General features: G+C 42.2%; 1 protein-coding gene across 15 annotated transcripts in view; it reads right to left on the reverse strand.

The window, feature by feature from the left end:
• Nucleotides 1-17,693, reverse strand: part of IQSEC1 (IQ motif and Sec7 domain 1) — a 365,521-nt gene that overhangs the window by 299,343 nt on the left and 48,485 nt on the right. For 12 of the 15 annotated variants that reach the window (XM_015293453.4, XM_040646648.2, XM_015293451.4 and 9 more), the window contains exon 1: nt 16,949-17,518. The exons of the other annotated variants lie outside the window; for them this stretch is intronic. In XM_015293453.4, the coding sequence (XP_015148939.1) occupies nt 16,949-17,214 (266 nt within the window). In that variant the 5' untranslated portion in view covers nt 17,215-17,518. Of the gene's footprint in view, nt 1-16,948; nt 17,519-17,693 lie in introns of those variants that run through there. 15 annotated transcript variants of the gene reach the window in all.

A 17,693-nucleotide genomic window follows, 5' to 3' on the forward strand; every position in this document is an offset into this window, starting at 1 on the left:
ACAGATTAACACCAAATTCTCAAGTATAAGATATCAAACCTTGCATGCTAGGGTACTTTATTCCTTATATGGATACCATGTGAGGATATCATTGGAAATGTCAGGCAAAGACAGTGGTAGGTATGTTGATAAAACATCTCCAGTAGAAGGCCTGACTGATACTTAGCTTCCTTTTGCTAGCACACAAGTAGCACAAGAACAACACATACATTTGAAGTGTCTCTGCAGTTAGTCCTCTTTAGTTGGCGAGTTTACGTAAGTCAACAGGAAGTATTTTAGTAAAGTCAGTGAAACTCTTCAATACTATATCTACTTTGATATCCCTGTAGTGGGATCAGAATTCCTTGGAAAAGTACACCTGACTGATTCTTTTAGATTTGATACTCCTGTATTTAACCTTCTCATCTATCTCATGTCTGCTCAGGAAACCAGCTAGACAGGATATGTAAGCACACACCGAGAAGTCATCCTGCTACCAAGATTCCCAGTTTGTTAAAATTATTTTCCATATACACTTAGTCTTGACTAGGAGGCAGTATCTCTGACATTAAGAAAAAAAATATTTTCACAAATATTTAAGCCCAATTCATTCACCTGTGTCTAGAAAATAACAATAGAATTTATCAACTATAAATGAAGATTTGAAATTGAATGAAAAATTATCACATAGGATGTCTTAAACTCCAAAGCTGCAGCTAATGCGTTCAGCTATTCTTCATTGCATTTTCTCAAGTGTTCTGGGGGAGGGAACAATAGTACCTCTGCACATTATATTTAAACAAGCAAGTAGGAAATTAGACAAGAGAGTAGAGAACCAGTTATCTGCTTTGACAGCATCACAAGCTTCATAATCCTCAGGGCATCATGGTTTATTTTGGCTATTATCACCACAACCCAGGCATTAGTACTTATTATAACTTAGCTTTCTATTCCAAAGAAGTCAGACTTCTAGCTAGAAATCAAAAGTTTTTCTATCTCCCCCTACATTGTCCTTACTCTCTTTAGAAGCAGAACCAGCTTGCCCAAGGGAAAAAAAAAAGAAAAAAGAATTGGTAATGATAGCATACTATAAGGACATCAATTATTAACACAGATATTTTGAATGAAACCCATTGCTTAGAAGAGGAGCAGATCCATAATAGTTAAGACAACAGTACTAGCAATGATTTCTACCTAAATGAGACTTCTACACAGTTATCTCTCCACCAATAGAAATAACTACCCAGCTAAGCACAAGGAGTAAAATAAAAATCCTGTGCTTAGCTGAGCAGGGGACAAATTTGAGACATTGTGTTGGCATTTCAGCTACCACAGAGCATGATGACTTACAAATTGGCTACGTATCTCTAACCAGTCTTTTTATTTCCTTTCATAAAAGAGTTTTGACAGGAAAGTCTCTAGCTTTCACATTTTGTGCTGGCAACTTAATCTAACAAAAGAGAAATGAGTTGTTTCATAAAGTTTCCTGGAGTCTGAACTGAATGATCAACTCAGCAACCCAGATGTACATTTCTGGAGCTTAGGTTCAAAAAGTATTTAACATTAAGCTAGCTACAGTTTGCAACCCCAACTCAGAGGAAACAGACGAGGAGAGAGACACCCCATTAGATGTGGTAATTCCTCTGTCATCTACATATTTTAGATTTGCCCCCCAAATTAGAAAGCATATCAGACCTGTTTTACTTAACATTTATTATTAAAACAGCAAGATGTTGAATAGTCTCTTTCACACAATGTATTAATTTAGCCAGTATACAAAATCTTACTCTATCGCAAAGTATGGAGATGGACCAAATCACAAATCTGAACAAGCTACGAAATTAAATAAAGATTTAGTGACCTCTGGGAATATCAGTTACCTTCGTAAAGTTAATTAAATGTGTTGGTAAGGATATTTAAATATCAAGGTTCATTGCATAGCTTATCACAAGTGAAGGATATCCTCAATTAAATAACATTTTCCAAGGGGGAACCTTCATCTAGCCTAATAGGCTCAATTTCCCTCACTCACAGCAAGATGACTTATGAAAGAGCTAAGAGTCACGTCATATCACATTCTCAACAAAAGCATTTCTAAGGATTCCTTAAAAAAAAATCGGGAACAAATTCCTTCTATAGTATGTTTGCATAGCAGAAAACTGCTTGAAACAATAATAGTCTCAAGAGTAAAAATACAACTCCAAGATACGTACTTGTCAGTCAGTAGACAAACCAGACTAGTACCCGATTTACTACCACTGTTTTCCTTACTGTAAGTAAAATACTCAGTCTTTTTTCTAACAGTTTCTGATACTGCACCTGCTTAGACAAACACAGCTCATAGAGATAAATAAGGTCAAAGTCGTAATAAGTTTTTTCATAAACAGCTAAAGGTGAATATCAAAGGTTTATTTCACCAAATTCTGGTGACATATCACATAGAGCAAAGGAAAGCAAGGATACTGCTTTCTGCTAGGATACAAACATGCTTATAAAGATACTCATCAAGATACAGTTCAGAAGACAATACAGAGAAAAGTATTTTACCTTTTCAAAAGGTTGGTAAAGTCTCTAGAAGAGGTGATCTCCAAATAGAAACCATGCGCCCTCGACTGCTAACCATTAAATGAGAGAGAGGAGTGGTGAACCCAGGGTCCACCCCTTCTCATCACCTGCGTGCATTGCTTGCACCTGTGCACCCTGGGTTAGCCACACCTTCTCACCTGGTACTCAATTGCTGGTTCAGTCCATGACCTAGCAATCCCCATGCAACATAACACGTAAAACTCAGTTCTAGAGGCTGCTTTCAGGGAGAAAAATTTACTTAACTCTGTAACATGTTAAACAAAAAGTTTCTTTCTTGGCTTTCATAGGGGGAAAAAGTGGGCAGGCATCTCTCAGTCTTCTGATTAGGAGCTGCTCTTATCGGGTACGTTTAGATAAATGTAAAATTGCTACAGTAAGTCATGGGATGGTTGAGGAAATGCAGGCCCTGACCAGCACGTAAAACCTTCTGAGATGAAAGCCCGATACCTATCTTTAAGCAACAATATCAGCAGCATTTGATCAGTGATAAGTTCTGAGACAGGCCAATTTATACGATTTTAAAGAAATTGACACTGTATTGACATAGAATAGAGAAGGTAAAAAAGAAGACATGAAATTTATTCTCCTTTTATGTGAGATCTGACTGAAGATACTTCTGTCATTTAGCCTCTTACACAGTCTACTGCTCAGATCAGACTTCAATACAACAAATTCAACTTAAAAAAATGTTTTCATGCACGTTTGATCTGCCATCTGATTTGATGTATATAATGTTTCAACTCTCAGAGGACAGTGTTTCTGCCCTAGGTACAAATACAGGTTGAAGTGGAACCTCATTAGAGAATACAACATAACTAAGAATTGTTCCATGTTAGCATGAGATTTCACATGTTACTGAAGTTAATATAATACAGATGACTGTACTGCTTGAACACTTGTGCACAACTGAACTCTGTTCCATACTACTACCACCTCCTTTAATCATACTGTTGTGAAGATATTTCAGCACAGAACTTGCCTTTTGGAGAATTAAAGTTGCCTTTACTGAATAATTGAGAATCTATATTTAAATCCACCCATCCCTTTCATTAAGCAGCAATGACCAGAAAAAACTAGAGGATGCCACATAAGCAATTAGGGAAAAGGAGAAGCAAAAACTGCTTTCCATGCTTCCCCTTCTTCATGTGTACAAATTTACTGTTGCCTGCAGATAATCTTCTATTTAAATATTAAAAGAAGCACCCTGAGATACTCTCCATCTAAAGGTACAGTGGACAGGATATTCACAGGCACAGTCCATCAAATTTTCTGTCACTATAATTAAATCAAAGGCTGTAAGTTTCAGCTCAAATTTATAAATTTTGCACACCCAATATGAGGTGGATTTCACAAGCCTTTTAGAGTTCTCTTTGAAATAGCAATCAAGAGTAGCTATTGAATTTACTGCTGCAGTCTCAGAGACTCAAATCACTGCCTTCAAAGTTTTCTTCCCAAGCAGTTTAGGAAGACATTCACAGTTAAGTTCTGTTCTATCATTCCGCACGTACTAATTCCCTCACCTCCCCCACTGGTGCTTACATCTCCAAATTCTTGATTAACACCATTACTAATCCCAAATACATACACACAAGGCAGTGCATTGTGTGCCAGTGTTAACACTGTACTAGCACTGCTGTTATGACCTTAGTCAAACTAGAAATAAAAGTGTTATATTCTGCAAGACAATGTCATTCTCTCAACACGTTATAACCTCGAGTACTCAAGAGGTAGTGAACTCAATTAAAAGCTTAAAATAGAATCGTATCTGAAAGCTGAATACAGATTTTACCTTATTCAAAGAGATCTAGTTACTCTACATTAGATCACAGTCCTACCCCCACTTACTTATGTATCTGTACATAGTAATAGGGGAAATCAATACAAGGAACAACATCAATATATGAAGAGAGAAACTCCTCCCAACTATTCACTTCATAAAGGTAAGCATACCAAAGATGAGGGTCAGACAACCACTTTATTTTTCTGTAAAGAGAGCCTGATAACTTCTACAGCGCTATGAAGATGCATGAATAAACTACAATGATACAAGGCCGTTTTTCATCTTTTTAAACCTCAATGGTAAATTTTACTAGCAGTAATAATGTTATGTTTATTGTTCAAGAACCATCAAACAAATAGCTAAGTAGGAAGAACAACAGATTAAAACAGAAGCTCTTTCAATTTTTGTATGGGAACTGTTAGGTCACAGTCTGAACCAGTGAGAGCACCTGGTGAAGGGACATAGCCAGACCTGGGAGCACAGGCAGAGGCAATTCACCTATGTGACCCTAACCTCATTTAAGTGTTGGCAGCTGCAAGGGAAGGATCTCTACTTGGAGATCGTCTCCTTTGGAGTGTTTGGTGAGCCCTGAGCCTCAGAAAGGGATGAGCAGTTCTTTCTTTATTACTGGATCGTGATTGCTACCTTTCTTAGATTTAAAGCAACTCTATTTGCTGCTGCCTAGCCTTACAATTGTACCTACCATGAGAATAAAATTAACCCAATGTTTCTGCTGTAGGTCTATATGTAAAAAATGGAATTCTAGTGAAAACACAAACTACATCTATTATCCACAACAAGGAACCATTAATCTTAACTCCTAGTAGAGAGTGAATACCTAAAGGAATACTCCTACTACTGTGAATTCTTGCTTTATTATCACCGGAAGGACCTTCAACATAAGCAGACCTACTCATTAACAAACGACACCACCATACAACCTAAAGAAAGTCAATATTGAATGTGGTACGTACTGCACACAAGCACCTCAGTGTCCACAGTGCCAGTAGATCCTGCTGCTCAGGTAAAAAAAAAACCCAAAAAAACGACACTGAATGCAAATACATTTGGATTTAATGAATGCTTACATTTTTTAAGGTAAATACGTAGTTTCCTCACCAAGGAAACTGCTGAAGGAACAAAACACTATCAAGTAGAATGCATTCCAAAGCCAATTCTATTTCAAAATCTTTGGTAGAAGGAAGATGTATGGATGTAGGAACGTAAGCAGCGAAAACAATGAAGAATGATGGCTTAACTCTCTGCAATCCCTCCACTGCAGCCATCACGATGAGAATAGCAAAGGAGTTCCTCTGATTTTAGTACAATTACAACATCCTGGCTGCACTGCAGTAAGGAAGATTAATGCCTGTTTGCAACTTCCCTGGACACTCTATGCACAGCAACTGTACATGACATGGATCACCAGGACTCAGGACTTTTAATTCAAAGTATTTGCAGAGGGTACAAATGAAACCTACTCTGTTTAGATTTTAACACTCATGTCAAAGACTGCACCCCAACAGCCTTGAGTGCATGTGAAATTCATAGAATCCCTTAAGATTCAAAGCTGACTGTATGTCCTACCAACAAACTATTAAAAGAATACTGACATACGTTATAATTCATCACAAATGATTTTACTTGCTTATGGTTTGTCAGAAATTCTTCAGTCTTACGAAGTACCTAAATTCAGGTAGAACTGAACTAGCTAAGTGATCAAAATTGAAGTGATATGACACACTTGAACCTAAACTGAGAGATACCATCTCACTAGGATCTCACACTTCACTGACATTTTACTTCATTTCCAGTGTCATTCATAGAAGAGAAAGGACAAAGCAATCGCATTCCCCAAACATGAGCAGAGAACCACCGCATCTATGGGAAGGTAATAAAAAACAAAATGTTGCTGTAGTCTGCTCTTTTGAAATAGAAAGGAAGTATTAATAAGGCAAATAGAGGTCTTAGCTCATCTTATTACAGCATCCTATTTCTTATGTGTAAACAACTCCAACTATATATTGAAGTCTACCAGTCCAAGAGTGTGCAACCTACCACTGCCAACAGCCACACCCCACTATTTCTCTTGAGCAGGAGGTCACAACTGCCAGTGGGCAAGAAATCCTCTTCAGCTTATTCCTCTAACTGCTGGGGACCAGTGAGTCCAAGTTTGTAGACAGTCAGGCTGATACTTACCTTTAACACCTTCATAAAGTAGTTATCTTTCTAATATGCCTTGTCATCCAAGTCACTACTCTCCTAATTTAAATGCAGTTGGAACTTCTGAAAGTTTCTTTTTTAGTTACAATGGTACTTTCTAGGCATAACCAATTATCATCTGGCTACCCTTAACCACATTTCACAGTAGAAGCCAAGCTCTTAAACAACTCAGTGGTTATACAGGAATCTTTATAGTGTTCACTGAGGATTGAAGACACTTTCTTTTCTCTTTTAAAGACTATTTAAATAGTATGTTGACTGGGGCAAGAAGAGTTGGAAGTCTTCTATACTTTGCAGAAGACACAAGCTGGGTTACTCCTCCTGTTCTTTGAGGTTTTAGAGAACATAAAGAAGCCATTGTAATCTCTGGAGATGCGGTGCATGTTGACCCCCTCAGATGACCAGCTGAATATACAGCAGACACTGCTTAGTTCTCAAATTCAAATGTTAACTTACTGAGCAACTGCAAAATCAAGTCTCATCTGTGAATTCATGAAAGTGCTTTCACACATCCTGAAACCTACAATGATATCCATGGCACTCTGTAATGTACAGAGTTGAACACAGAGCATTTCAGATTGTACTCCCTAAGCTCCTCTTTTAGTAGACATTCCACTTGGAGGAAAACTGAGGAGCAGTAAAGGAGAAAATGCTCCCTCGATGCTTAGATATGTTCACAATTCCACAGTGGAAAAATACAGGAGGAAACCACACTCCTCTCTGGAGAATTTGGCCATAAGCTAAGAGAAGACTAAACACAGTAAAATCTGTTTTATAAAACTTAAAGAGCTTGAAAATTAGAGGTGGGAGAAACACAGGGTTCTGCAAATAGTGGTTCTAGCATCACACTAAGTAAACAGAAAGGATACTAAAAACAGCTTAGTTAATTTGCAAGTATTTCAGATTTCTTTGAATGCACAGCTTGGTGCATACTGTTTCAACACCAGCAGCCAGGAAGTTGGCTAGGCATTCATTTACCATGCCGCATTACCTAAGGAGAAGTAGTTATTGCTTATTAGAAATATTGTAAAACTTCATCCACCCATTAGAAGTAGTACTTCAAATTCTGAACAGAGGTTGACAATATCAAACCATGAAATTTCAGAGTCCAAAAATGATTGTTTCAAATGGTAGTGCAAAAACCTAAGTACAGAGTTCAGAAAGTGTGTCAAATCTCACCTTGTTCAATACTCATTTCAACATGCATAGAACTTATGTTACTCAAATTTACAACTAAATTTTAGATATGACCAATAAAACATTATGTTAATGCTTTTAAATAGGTCTTCCAGGCCAGTACCCTTCATAACTCAGAGCGTGTCCCTTTCAGAATGATTATATTGTACTATCTGGAAGTCCAACTGAGTTGTCAGTTAAAATCTTCTTCCAGCAGAAATCAGTTTTTCAGAGGTGGGCGCATGACCAGTTCCCATAGCCTGAGAAAAGAGCTTCTTATTTGGTAAGCTCAGGTTGTAATAAAGCTTGCAGTTTATACACCATATAGCTGTATGTTTCAATGCCCCCCAAAATTCAAAGCTTCTAAGCAAAGTAGTAGATGCAAGCTGCAGTTTTTTTTCAGTTAATAGAAATCTAGCAAAGATGGAGAAGTTCAGACAAACCTTAACTCCAAAGCATACCTCAAGTTTTTGGAAAAGGACAGGAGTATGGCATCCGACGTTCCTTTCTCTGTTGCATTTGCTCAATCATTCAGAGTAAAGAACTCTTTGCCCCTAGTAAATCTGAACTACGTGTGTTGTTTGTTTTTTTTATAGCACTACGGTATGTGTGTGTGTTTCAATCATACTTGTCAGGAAAACACGAGCTGGAAATGTTATTGTCATTCAAACAATGCATGAGATTTTAATGAATTGCTGTAGAGAGCTATTCAATAGCAGTATTTTGCTTATCTAGCACAGCAGTGAGAACAATCCAGATTTTTTAGAGCATCTGTCTATATGATCCACCACTTTAAAAGTTTGCCTCTGCACTTCAAGACACTAGAATAAAAGCTTGAGAAATTTTTTGTTACATTTGCAAGGCTTTCCAGCAGAGATGCAAAAGTAGTAGAGATGCTACCGTTCAAAAGAAGATTCTACACTATACACAGGCATATACATACATACCCGTACATACACTTCCAAAACTAGTGAACGTTGAACTATTACCAAGAGCCCAGCAGAGGGAGCACAAGTCACTGAGACTCTGAGATGCCGGGTGTGTTAGGATCGGGAGAGGTGTTAGTCCACCCAGAACTATACAGTTTGGTAAACAAATAGAAGAGATGCATTTATAGAATTTGCCATTTGAATAACTAATTATTGGGTTTCAAGATCCTATTGTGAAAACTGTTGTATTTTACAGCATTAACCCTGTTTAAACATTCAGCTACTTTGCAGCAATATTTTTCCATTACACTAATTATACAAATAGCAATTAAAACCAAATAAGTTAACATCTGGCCATTAAGGAACACGAGATTAAAAAAAAAGATAATTTATGCCATCATTTTTCACCTAAATCTGAACAACTTATTAAGAGATGATTCTAAACTTTAACCTTGACGTGTTCATTTGTATAATAACAATCATTATCTGTGCTTAGTTTTGCTAAGGGCAAACAACAGGGAATAAAGAAATACATATTTTTCTCACTTCTGTCCTTAATCACAATACCATGGTAATGGCCATGAAAAGGCAACAAATTCTTATCCAGATTTCTAGCTGGCACAAACCAACATTTCTTCCACTATCTGTAATGCAGTAAACTACAAAAGGTGAGAAATTCAGTATTTCAAAGAAATACTGTTAGGAATCTGCAGAGGAACCCCACAGCAAAGGGTGGTGGTGTAAGCAAGCAGTCCACATCACCTAAAACCTGGCCAGATGCATATCATACACTATTCCTTCAATCCATGCTGCCCCGGATCAATCCAAGCCTGTTCAGACTGTTCAAATATCTAATTCAACAATTCTGCAGGGAAAAATAGTACAATTAGGCAAGGACACAGGCAGAATGAAATGATGACAACCTCATTCACAGTCTCACTGCGCTAAGATGAAAGAAATGAGCTTTGGCAAAAACAGCCTGAAAGTACCCACAGACTGCAAAACACACGCAGAAAAAAAGATAGAATTAACACAGTAGAGAGGGTATGAGTAGGAGTGATAGGATCAAACTAGAATAATGCAAGTGTGGGCTGCACATCAGGAAGTACTTCTGGTCCGCAAAATCCACTTACCTAAGCAGCTTCCCACACACCCTCAGTGAGTAGCATGAGATGACCTCCTTGCCACCTGCATGTGGAGGACAGGAGCCCTCAGACAAACTGGGTACAAACACAAACATTTGTCTTGGTATAGGCTGCCTGCCTCATAAGCAACTCTTCCCACACCAGGGACTGGAATCCCCGTTGAGCCATAAACTCAGGGGAACTTCAGTGTGTTGCAATGTTTTGAAGGTCTGCACAGTTGTGCTGTTCAGGTGCCCACATAATTAAATAGTGTCGGAATTGGAAGTGCGGAGGAAGCAGCTCCTATGGCCATTCCTAAGTGCTCTCATGCTCTTTAAAGAAGTACTGAGGGAACACATATACTTCTGTAACCATTCAAGGCAGAAACTCTTTAGAGGCCGTGGCCTGACATACAACATTGAATTTTGCACAGCAGTTTCAGTTCAGTGCCACTGGCCTGCACATAAGACCCATCTGATTCCATTTCAAGACCCCGTAAAACTAAGTTTTTTGAGATACTATTTGCAAGAAGCATTTAATAATTTACTCCCCCTATCAGTATGCTGCAAAAAAACACCTTGAAATACCTTGTTCTTTCCTCACAGCTTCTACAATCTGCCATTAAAAAAGCTCTTGCTACAGATACTCCTTTGAGCATTATGTATTTTGCTTCATGTTGTCAAAAAACCTTCAACTCACTCTCTTGCAGAAGACACCTTCCCAGAGGTTTTATGGAGATTTGTCTTCCTATGCAAATAACCAGGCCAACAAGACTGCAAAACAGATTCTAAAATGGGTAAGTTGATGCTTCACATTCTCCCACAAGTGTATTATTTTAAGTGGAAAAGGATGAAGTTTAACATCCCTCACTCAGCAGGAAGTTCAGTTCTTCAAAGAACAGCTCTGTTCCTGCTCCCCCCATCCTTCATGTTCTTATGTAACTGTTCAGTGCTTAATTTTCCTTAATTTTAAAATATTAAAATCTACTTTGCTGATGAGTAAGAGTTACTACACTGCAGATCATGGTATTTTTTAGGATTCATCCAAAAGCCATTTCCTGTCATTTTAGGACAACAATACACTGCTCACAGGTTAACAGCTTTTCAGAAGTTAAACTTGAGCAACAGGGCCCTTAAGTGCCTCTGTTTCACACATAGTGTACTCACAGCTATTTTTTGGTAGGAACTAGAAGACCAAGTATTGGGTCTTCCATCTCATACCTCACATTAGATGTTCAGAATAATCAGTATGCTGCGGGTATGTATAGTTAGTTATACATACACATACATATACATACACATGTATAGGCTTGTTTTGGAGTCAGGTATTTTGGGAGAGGGGGAAGAGGATCTCAATCCATGTATTTTACCCCCAGTAGTTACAACAGCAGCTCTCCTCTGCTTGCCAAAAACATAGGATCCATGACCATACCCAAATATTTTCCACAAATACATGTTTGGAAATGCATTTCTATTTCCTTGGCAATGAATTCTTAATGAAGAACATCAAAGCATTAACCAGCATGAAACAGTGCTTGGTTCTTGAAGTTCCAAACACAAGAATACTGAAATTAAGAAGCTCACAAATTGTGTTCTGTGTCAGCAGGAAAAAAGGGTTCATTAGAGAATATTTTCAGATTCACTGGGATCGAACTGTTTAGGTCTGATCTGCTTTAAGCAAGACAATTCATTTCAAGTTTTGAAACCATATTTAAACTCAGGACTTGTGGGTTATCTTGTGCTGCATTTGTCAAAGTAAAATTTGCCCCGTCAAAATAGCATGCATTTCTGCTGTTTTCTCCACACACCGTATTTTCACTCTCTTCTCTGATTTCCAGGAATTTTCTTGATACCAGCACACTGTTTTGTCTTCACTTCGCCTTTTGCCCCCCTCCCCCACACACACTCCCTTTTTAACTTGTTTTATTAGTCAGATAGTACACATCTGCAGTCAAATTCATTTTTTTCATTTTTTTCTTACCATTTAGCAGGTATTAAGTAAAAGAATTTGCCAATTTTTCAGCAGAAGCAAAATAATTTAGTTGAGTTATGTTAGCAAGTTCTTGTCTTATTACACACCTTCACAGTATCGATTTCCCACTGTCTGCCAGAACAACAAATGCCTGTTTTAAGAGATGCTCACTCATCTGCTGCGTACAAATAACACTAATGTTGAAACACATCCTTCAAGAGAAAACGCAATGCCTTCAGCATCAAATCCTTATTCTCATAATTTAGTGGTCCGTTCAGTTACATACCGAAGATAAAATGAACAAAATGGTTTTCGGTTATTTGAAAATGTAAGTTTAAGTTTTGCCCAATCCCAGTTTTACATCATCCCTATCTAACATAGGAATGATAAAGACTATATAGCATTTAGCCACAGTAAAGTGTTTGTTTTGGCTACAGACTGTGCTTTCCACTTAAAAGTAAGATAATTTGCACGAGCAAAATAAGCTGAACAGGTAGAAGTGAGATTTCTAGTAATAATTTGCACTTCTATTGTAGGCTTCTTTCAGCTAGATATCAGTCACAAATCACACTTCCCTTAGCTGATTGAAAAAGAGCTGAGCGAAAGTATCTCGTGTATATTTCCTTCTGACAAGGCAGAGAAAGCAAGATCTTGCCCAAACACGAGCACACTTTAACAGATGTCAGATACCTCTACTTTAATTAAGGCAAACAAAAATAAGCTTCCATCCAAAAGCAGCACAAATCCTGAAACATGATTTACGTCATATGAACAGTCTGTCTCAACAGAGAACATCTCTGGAGGCAAAAAAGTCAGGCTGGTCTCTACACTAATGCAATCTTTGGCTTCCTGCTGAGACTGTGTGCAGGGGTAGCACTCACTGCCAACAGCGACATGCAAAGTCACAAGCTCATTTTATGTAAGCCATAAAGCAGCCTTCACAAAGCACCACAAAGACAGTACCACTCACTAGATTGCACCGAGCACACCTCAGCTCAGATGGAGAGCGCCTTCTAAATGCTGGAGACTTCTTAATGCTCTGGATTGTGACTATTTCTCCCAAAGAGAAAGAGAACAAAGCCAGTTTTAAATTCATTTAGAAATAAATCAGTCAGGACAGGTACAGAATTTAGACTGAGCTGCAAATAACAGAACTCTGAGATTGTTCCACCTTATCAGACAATTCCTTCTATACCTCCTCCCCAAACAAAAAGAGATTTCTCACGGTAAAAGGCAGGAAAGAATTTAGCTTGGTTAGGTTTAGCAAAAACATCACTCCCCAGGCTGGTAACACGCCGGCTGGTTTGCCCATATTTACATTAAGAGGTGCTTTATGAAAGTTGGTGTATTGAACATTTCTTCCTTACACCGAGCATCTGAATTTTAGAAGATTTTGGTGTTTTATCTAATATTAAATGAAATGAACTAACTGCAAGTTAGGCTTATGCAATTTAATTAGTTAAATACCTACTGTTATACTTAACATGCTGATTCACTACATTTAACAAAGCTTTGCAATCAACTAATTATCCTCAATTATACTTGTAGATTTTAAGTTTAAGGTTGATTCACACTCAGCAAATTAGTACAAAATTAAGTAAAATACCACCCAAACTTTTTTTGGTACACTGTCTTCATTGCAAGACAATGAGTGCACCCGCTAACCTATCGCATGCATCTGCCTTCTGCAGTCAGCAGCCTGCACAGCAGAAACATCCTTTCTACTCTGGCTCTTTTTTTTTGGAGGGACAACTGACTACTTTTACTTTCTTTTTTGGACTTCTTTTTTCCTTGTAGAAATCTATTACTGTGCTCACTAACAGTAATAGAACACAATAATCACTCCTCCATAAGATCAAGGTAAAAAGTTTCTATATTATTTAATTTTCATATATATTCAGCTATACTCTTCCTATTGGTAAAAATGGAAAGTTTCAGGGCTTGTATAACATTTCTGTGCTATTGCAAGTAAGCCACCATTTGGGAATGTGAACCTCCTGTATTGACACTGCAGTGTCAGTGAGCAACATCTGCTTTACACAAGTTGAACTTTGGAGACAGGAGTCTAAACTCTTTAGGAAAAACTACTTAAACCCTAAGGTACAAATCCTATAGATGACTTCCCAGAAGCACGGATTTCTTCCTAAAAGTACTGATTTTGTGAAGCATTTGGCAAAGAGAATCCCAGTTTCCTTTACAAAGGATTCCAGTCGCTCTAGTTTTGAAGCACTGATCACTGCCAGCACCTGGGCACAAAGCAGCCCTGCTGCATCGGGGATGAAGATAGGTCTGTACATGAGGGAATAAGGAGGACACACCACCTCACATGCTGCCTTCCTCCTGACACCGGAAATATCCAAAGCAAGCATTAGCCACATTTGCTACTGAACTGTTGCAGAACTTCTGCAAAGAAGGGATCCTTACCCTCCAATTAAACATATGCAAGGTGTACATAACATTTAACTCTGAAGAAACTGAGATTTTTCCTCCTTGAATGGGAAGCTACAGACAGCCATAATCTTCAGGTTAAGTTTTCAGAAAGCAAAAGTAACTGCAGAATTGGAAGAAGACCTTAAAACAAGGGCATGTTCTATCTTCTGAGTTGGAGACTTCCTCCAGTTTCTGCATCCAGACATTAAACTGATCTGAAGCTGGCTTGTTGCACCTGCTCCCAAGTAGCTGGAGCCACAGCAGCTACTGCCACAGCCCCAGCCCACACAGCTGGGGAGCCCACAGCTGTGATCCCCCTATACAGCAATGATGCATGGTGACCTGGAGAAGGGTCCACGCTCATTCCATGCAAAATAAAGAGATAAGATGGCAAATCAGGGGGAAGAGTGGATAGCATGTTTTATGTGAAAGAGGCCCTGAAGATCTGACTCCGCTGGACATACACATGGGCCAAAGAACCCAGGACCAGACACAGCGGGCTGTCCCCCAGCTTCCCTACTAAGCCCCGCAGGGTATGCCTCACAGCGATACATCTCTGCCATAAATATCCCAGATTAATTCTGATCCCAGCATCAAATCCACTTAAGAGACTTAAAAGCCTCCAAGTCCTCAGAGCTGCCTGCCCAAAAAGGGCTCTGCAAATGAGTCTTGGGCTGGTGGAGATGAGATGTTATCAAACAAGGCAAGCCATTTGTACAATTTTAGTAATGTCGCTTGTGAGAGACAAATGGGACCAGATAGCTGAGTTGACATCTTGTACTAACTGCATGGCCACAAGAAATCCTCGATACCGGGAATGAGTGCATGGGGTAGGATTTGTGTAAATACTTTCTGTACATTTCCATGAATTTTTGTTCTGTAAATTTGTACTCCATATCTATTTCCTGGAAATAGCTCTTCCTGCTTATAACGAGGACTGGTTGTTAAACGACAGCATATGCTCTCCAGCGTGTTTAAGGAGCTATTTGCTCAGCTTGCCTGGAGACATCTCTATGAATAAGAAGTCTGAAAGGACCACTCTAGCACTGCTAGAACACCCCGCGCTGTTAGCACAGACAGCAGGGAGGGCGCTGGGCAGGGGGTTGCTTCCCTCCCTCTCTGTCACACCGAGGGAGTGAAAGGCATTTGGGATCAGCAGCACGCAGGGGGAGCAGCGGGTGACCAGTGACCCTTTCCCCACTTCCTTCAACTCCCCCAGCAGTACAGTAAGAAAACATGAGTTTGGGGCACTGCAATTTCAGGACTCTACTCAGCGACACTTCGTCCCAGATCATAACAGGCCCGGGAAGGGCACACGCAGAGCAAGCAAACCACCCGCGGGTTTGGGGCAGCTCCTGGGCTCTCTGAGAGGCACCCTCCCGGCCGGGCCACCTGAAGGATGCCTGCCGGCAGCAGAGTCGCGTGTCGTGCCCTACGTACCTCGGGCAGCGACGGAAAGCAGACGGAAGGCCCTGAGCCGGGCATCTCCCCGAGGGGCCGCACCTCAACCCTCGGGGCAGCGGAACGGGCGGACTCGGGGGGCAGCGGAGCCGGCTCTGCGCGGCGGTGGGAGCCGGGAGAGGGCGCGCAGAGCTGCGGGGTGGCTCCGGCACAACCCCGGCCTGTGCCCAAGAGCTTATTTGTAAACATGGGGAACTCAAGTGTACCAGAGCACAAGTAGCTCTTTGTGCTGTATCAGAGCAGTGAAGTGGGCTCTTAATATGATGCGTGCTTTTCCCACTCAATTCAAGTAAAACTAAGTCTTAAATTACTTTTCCGTCGGTAGAAACGAGGCGGGTAAACGCTCCGACTTCGGTTATTGCTATTCTCGAATTCCTTAAGAATTACTTAAGAATCACGCACAATTAAGCAGCTTTCTGCACACTGTAAAGGAGCCACGATTAATCACAGATTATTGAGTCCGCAAGTAGACGCAAAGGTTTGGAGCAAACGTGTCTCTGAAAGCAGCGAGTGCGCGTTTGGATGAGTCAGTTCGCGCTGTGGCGAGCTGCCAGGGTCTGCTGACCCCTTCTCTGGGTCACTTTCGTTAGCGGCGAGAGCGCGGCCGCTGCGCGCTGCCCGGAGCGCTGGGAGGCGCGGCGGCCCCGTGCCCGGCCGGCGGGGAGCCGGCACCACCCGCCGGGGGAGCGCGGACGGCTCCGGGGGCTCCCGCCCGTACCCCTGGGGGGCAGCGGCTTCCCGAAGGGCCCCGATGCTGGAACGGCCGGGAACAGGCCCTAGGGAGAAGGGCAGGCTCGTCCCGTTTCTCCCAGCGCCCCGTTAACGCTGCGAAGGCGGAGTGCCCAGGGGCATCCCTAGAAGCGCGAGGGGCTGCCGGGGCCGCGCCGGCGGAGATAGCCGTAAAGAAAGCTACAGGCGCAGCAGGCAGAGAAACCTGCCTGGGGGAGCCCCGGGCGCGCTACCGCAGCTCAGACCCTGGAGAGAAGCTCTCCTCGGAATCCCGACCGGAGCGCCCGTGAAGCGCTGGCATCCAGATGGGAGAGAAGCCGGGGGACCGGGCTGAGGCCGCCCCTGCCTGGCGAGGACCCCCTCCTTCGCGGCGAGCTGCCCGCTGAGCCGAGCCGCCCAGGGCTCCCTCCTAGGCGCACGCTGTAGGGGAGTTGCGCTCTTCTCAGAGCTTGTACGCGGGATGGCCTTAGGAAACCGAAGGCAGGAGACGAACGAGAAGGAAAGCCCCACCAGAGAAACACCCTCCTCGAAAAGGGCACGCAAACCCGGGAGCCGCTTACTTTTCGTGCTTTGCGTTTTCCTGGATGGCGCTCAGCACCCCCGGGTACGCGGGGGGGACGCCCTGCTGGAGCCTGCATGTGGCCAGGTGCCGGTGATGCTCATCCTGGAGACAGGCATTTTCATGGTACAACTTGGCCACTTGCTGCTCTAGCTCGTCTATCCTCCGCTTCTGCTTCTCCAGCAGCTCCTGCTGCGTCTCAATAATCTTGTTCAGCTCCTTCAGGTACTCCGCCGCCTTGCTAGGGTTCTCCGCCGGGCTCTCCATGGCCTCCCCACACCTCTCACCCTCGGAGAAGCAGGTGGGGGGCGCAGGTGCCGACCAGCCCGCTCCGCCGGGAACTTAAGCGAGAGGGAAGAAATAAATAACCCGCCGGAAACCAGCCCCCCTGCCAGCTCTGCTCTTCCCCTCCTAGAGCAGTCGCTGCCCAGGCGAGCGTAGGAGCGGCGCGCAGCGGCTCCTAGTCCGAGCCGCCATTGCTGGTGTTCGGCTTTCCACTACCGAGGGAGGGCAGAGCCGGCGGGGACCGCGGACACCGAGCCGCCGGCGAGATCCACCGCCGGAGCTGCGCGGAGCCCCGCCGCCGCCGCGCTGCTGCTGGCGCACGGGCGCTGTCCCGCCCCGCCGGAGCCGCAGCCGGGTCAGCCCGTCGCCTGGCAGCGCCCGCGCCCCCGCGGAGCTCGCAGCCGGGCATGGGAGCCCGCAACCCGCTCGGCGCTGCGGCTCCCCCACGGCTCCGGTCGCTT

The sequence above is a fragment of the Gallus gallus genome, chromosome 12, assembly GCF_016699485.2.
Source record: "Gallus gallus isolate bGalGal1 chromosome 12, bGalGal1.mat.broiler.GRCg7b, whole genome shotgun sequence".
NCBI classification, from domain to species: domain Eukaryota; kingdom Metazoa; phylum Chordata; class Aves; order Galliformes; family Phasianidae; genus Gallus; species Gallus gallus.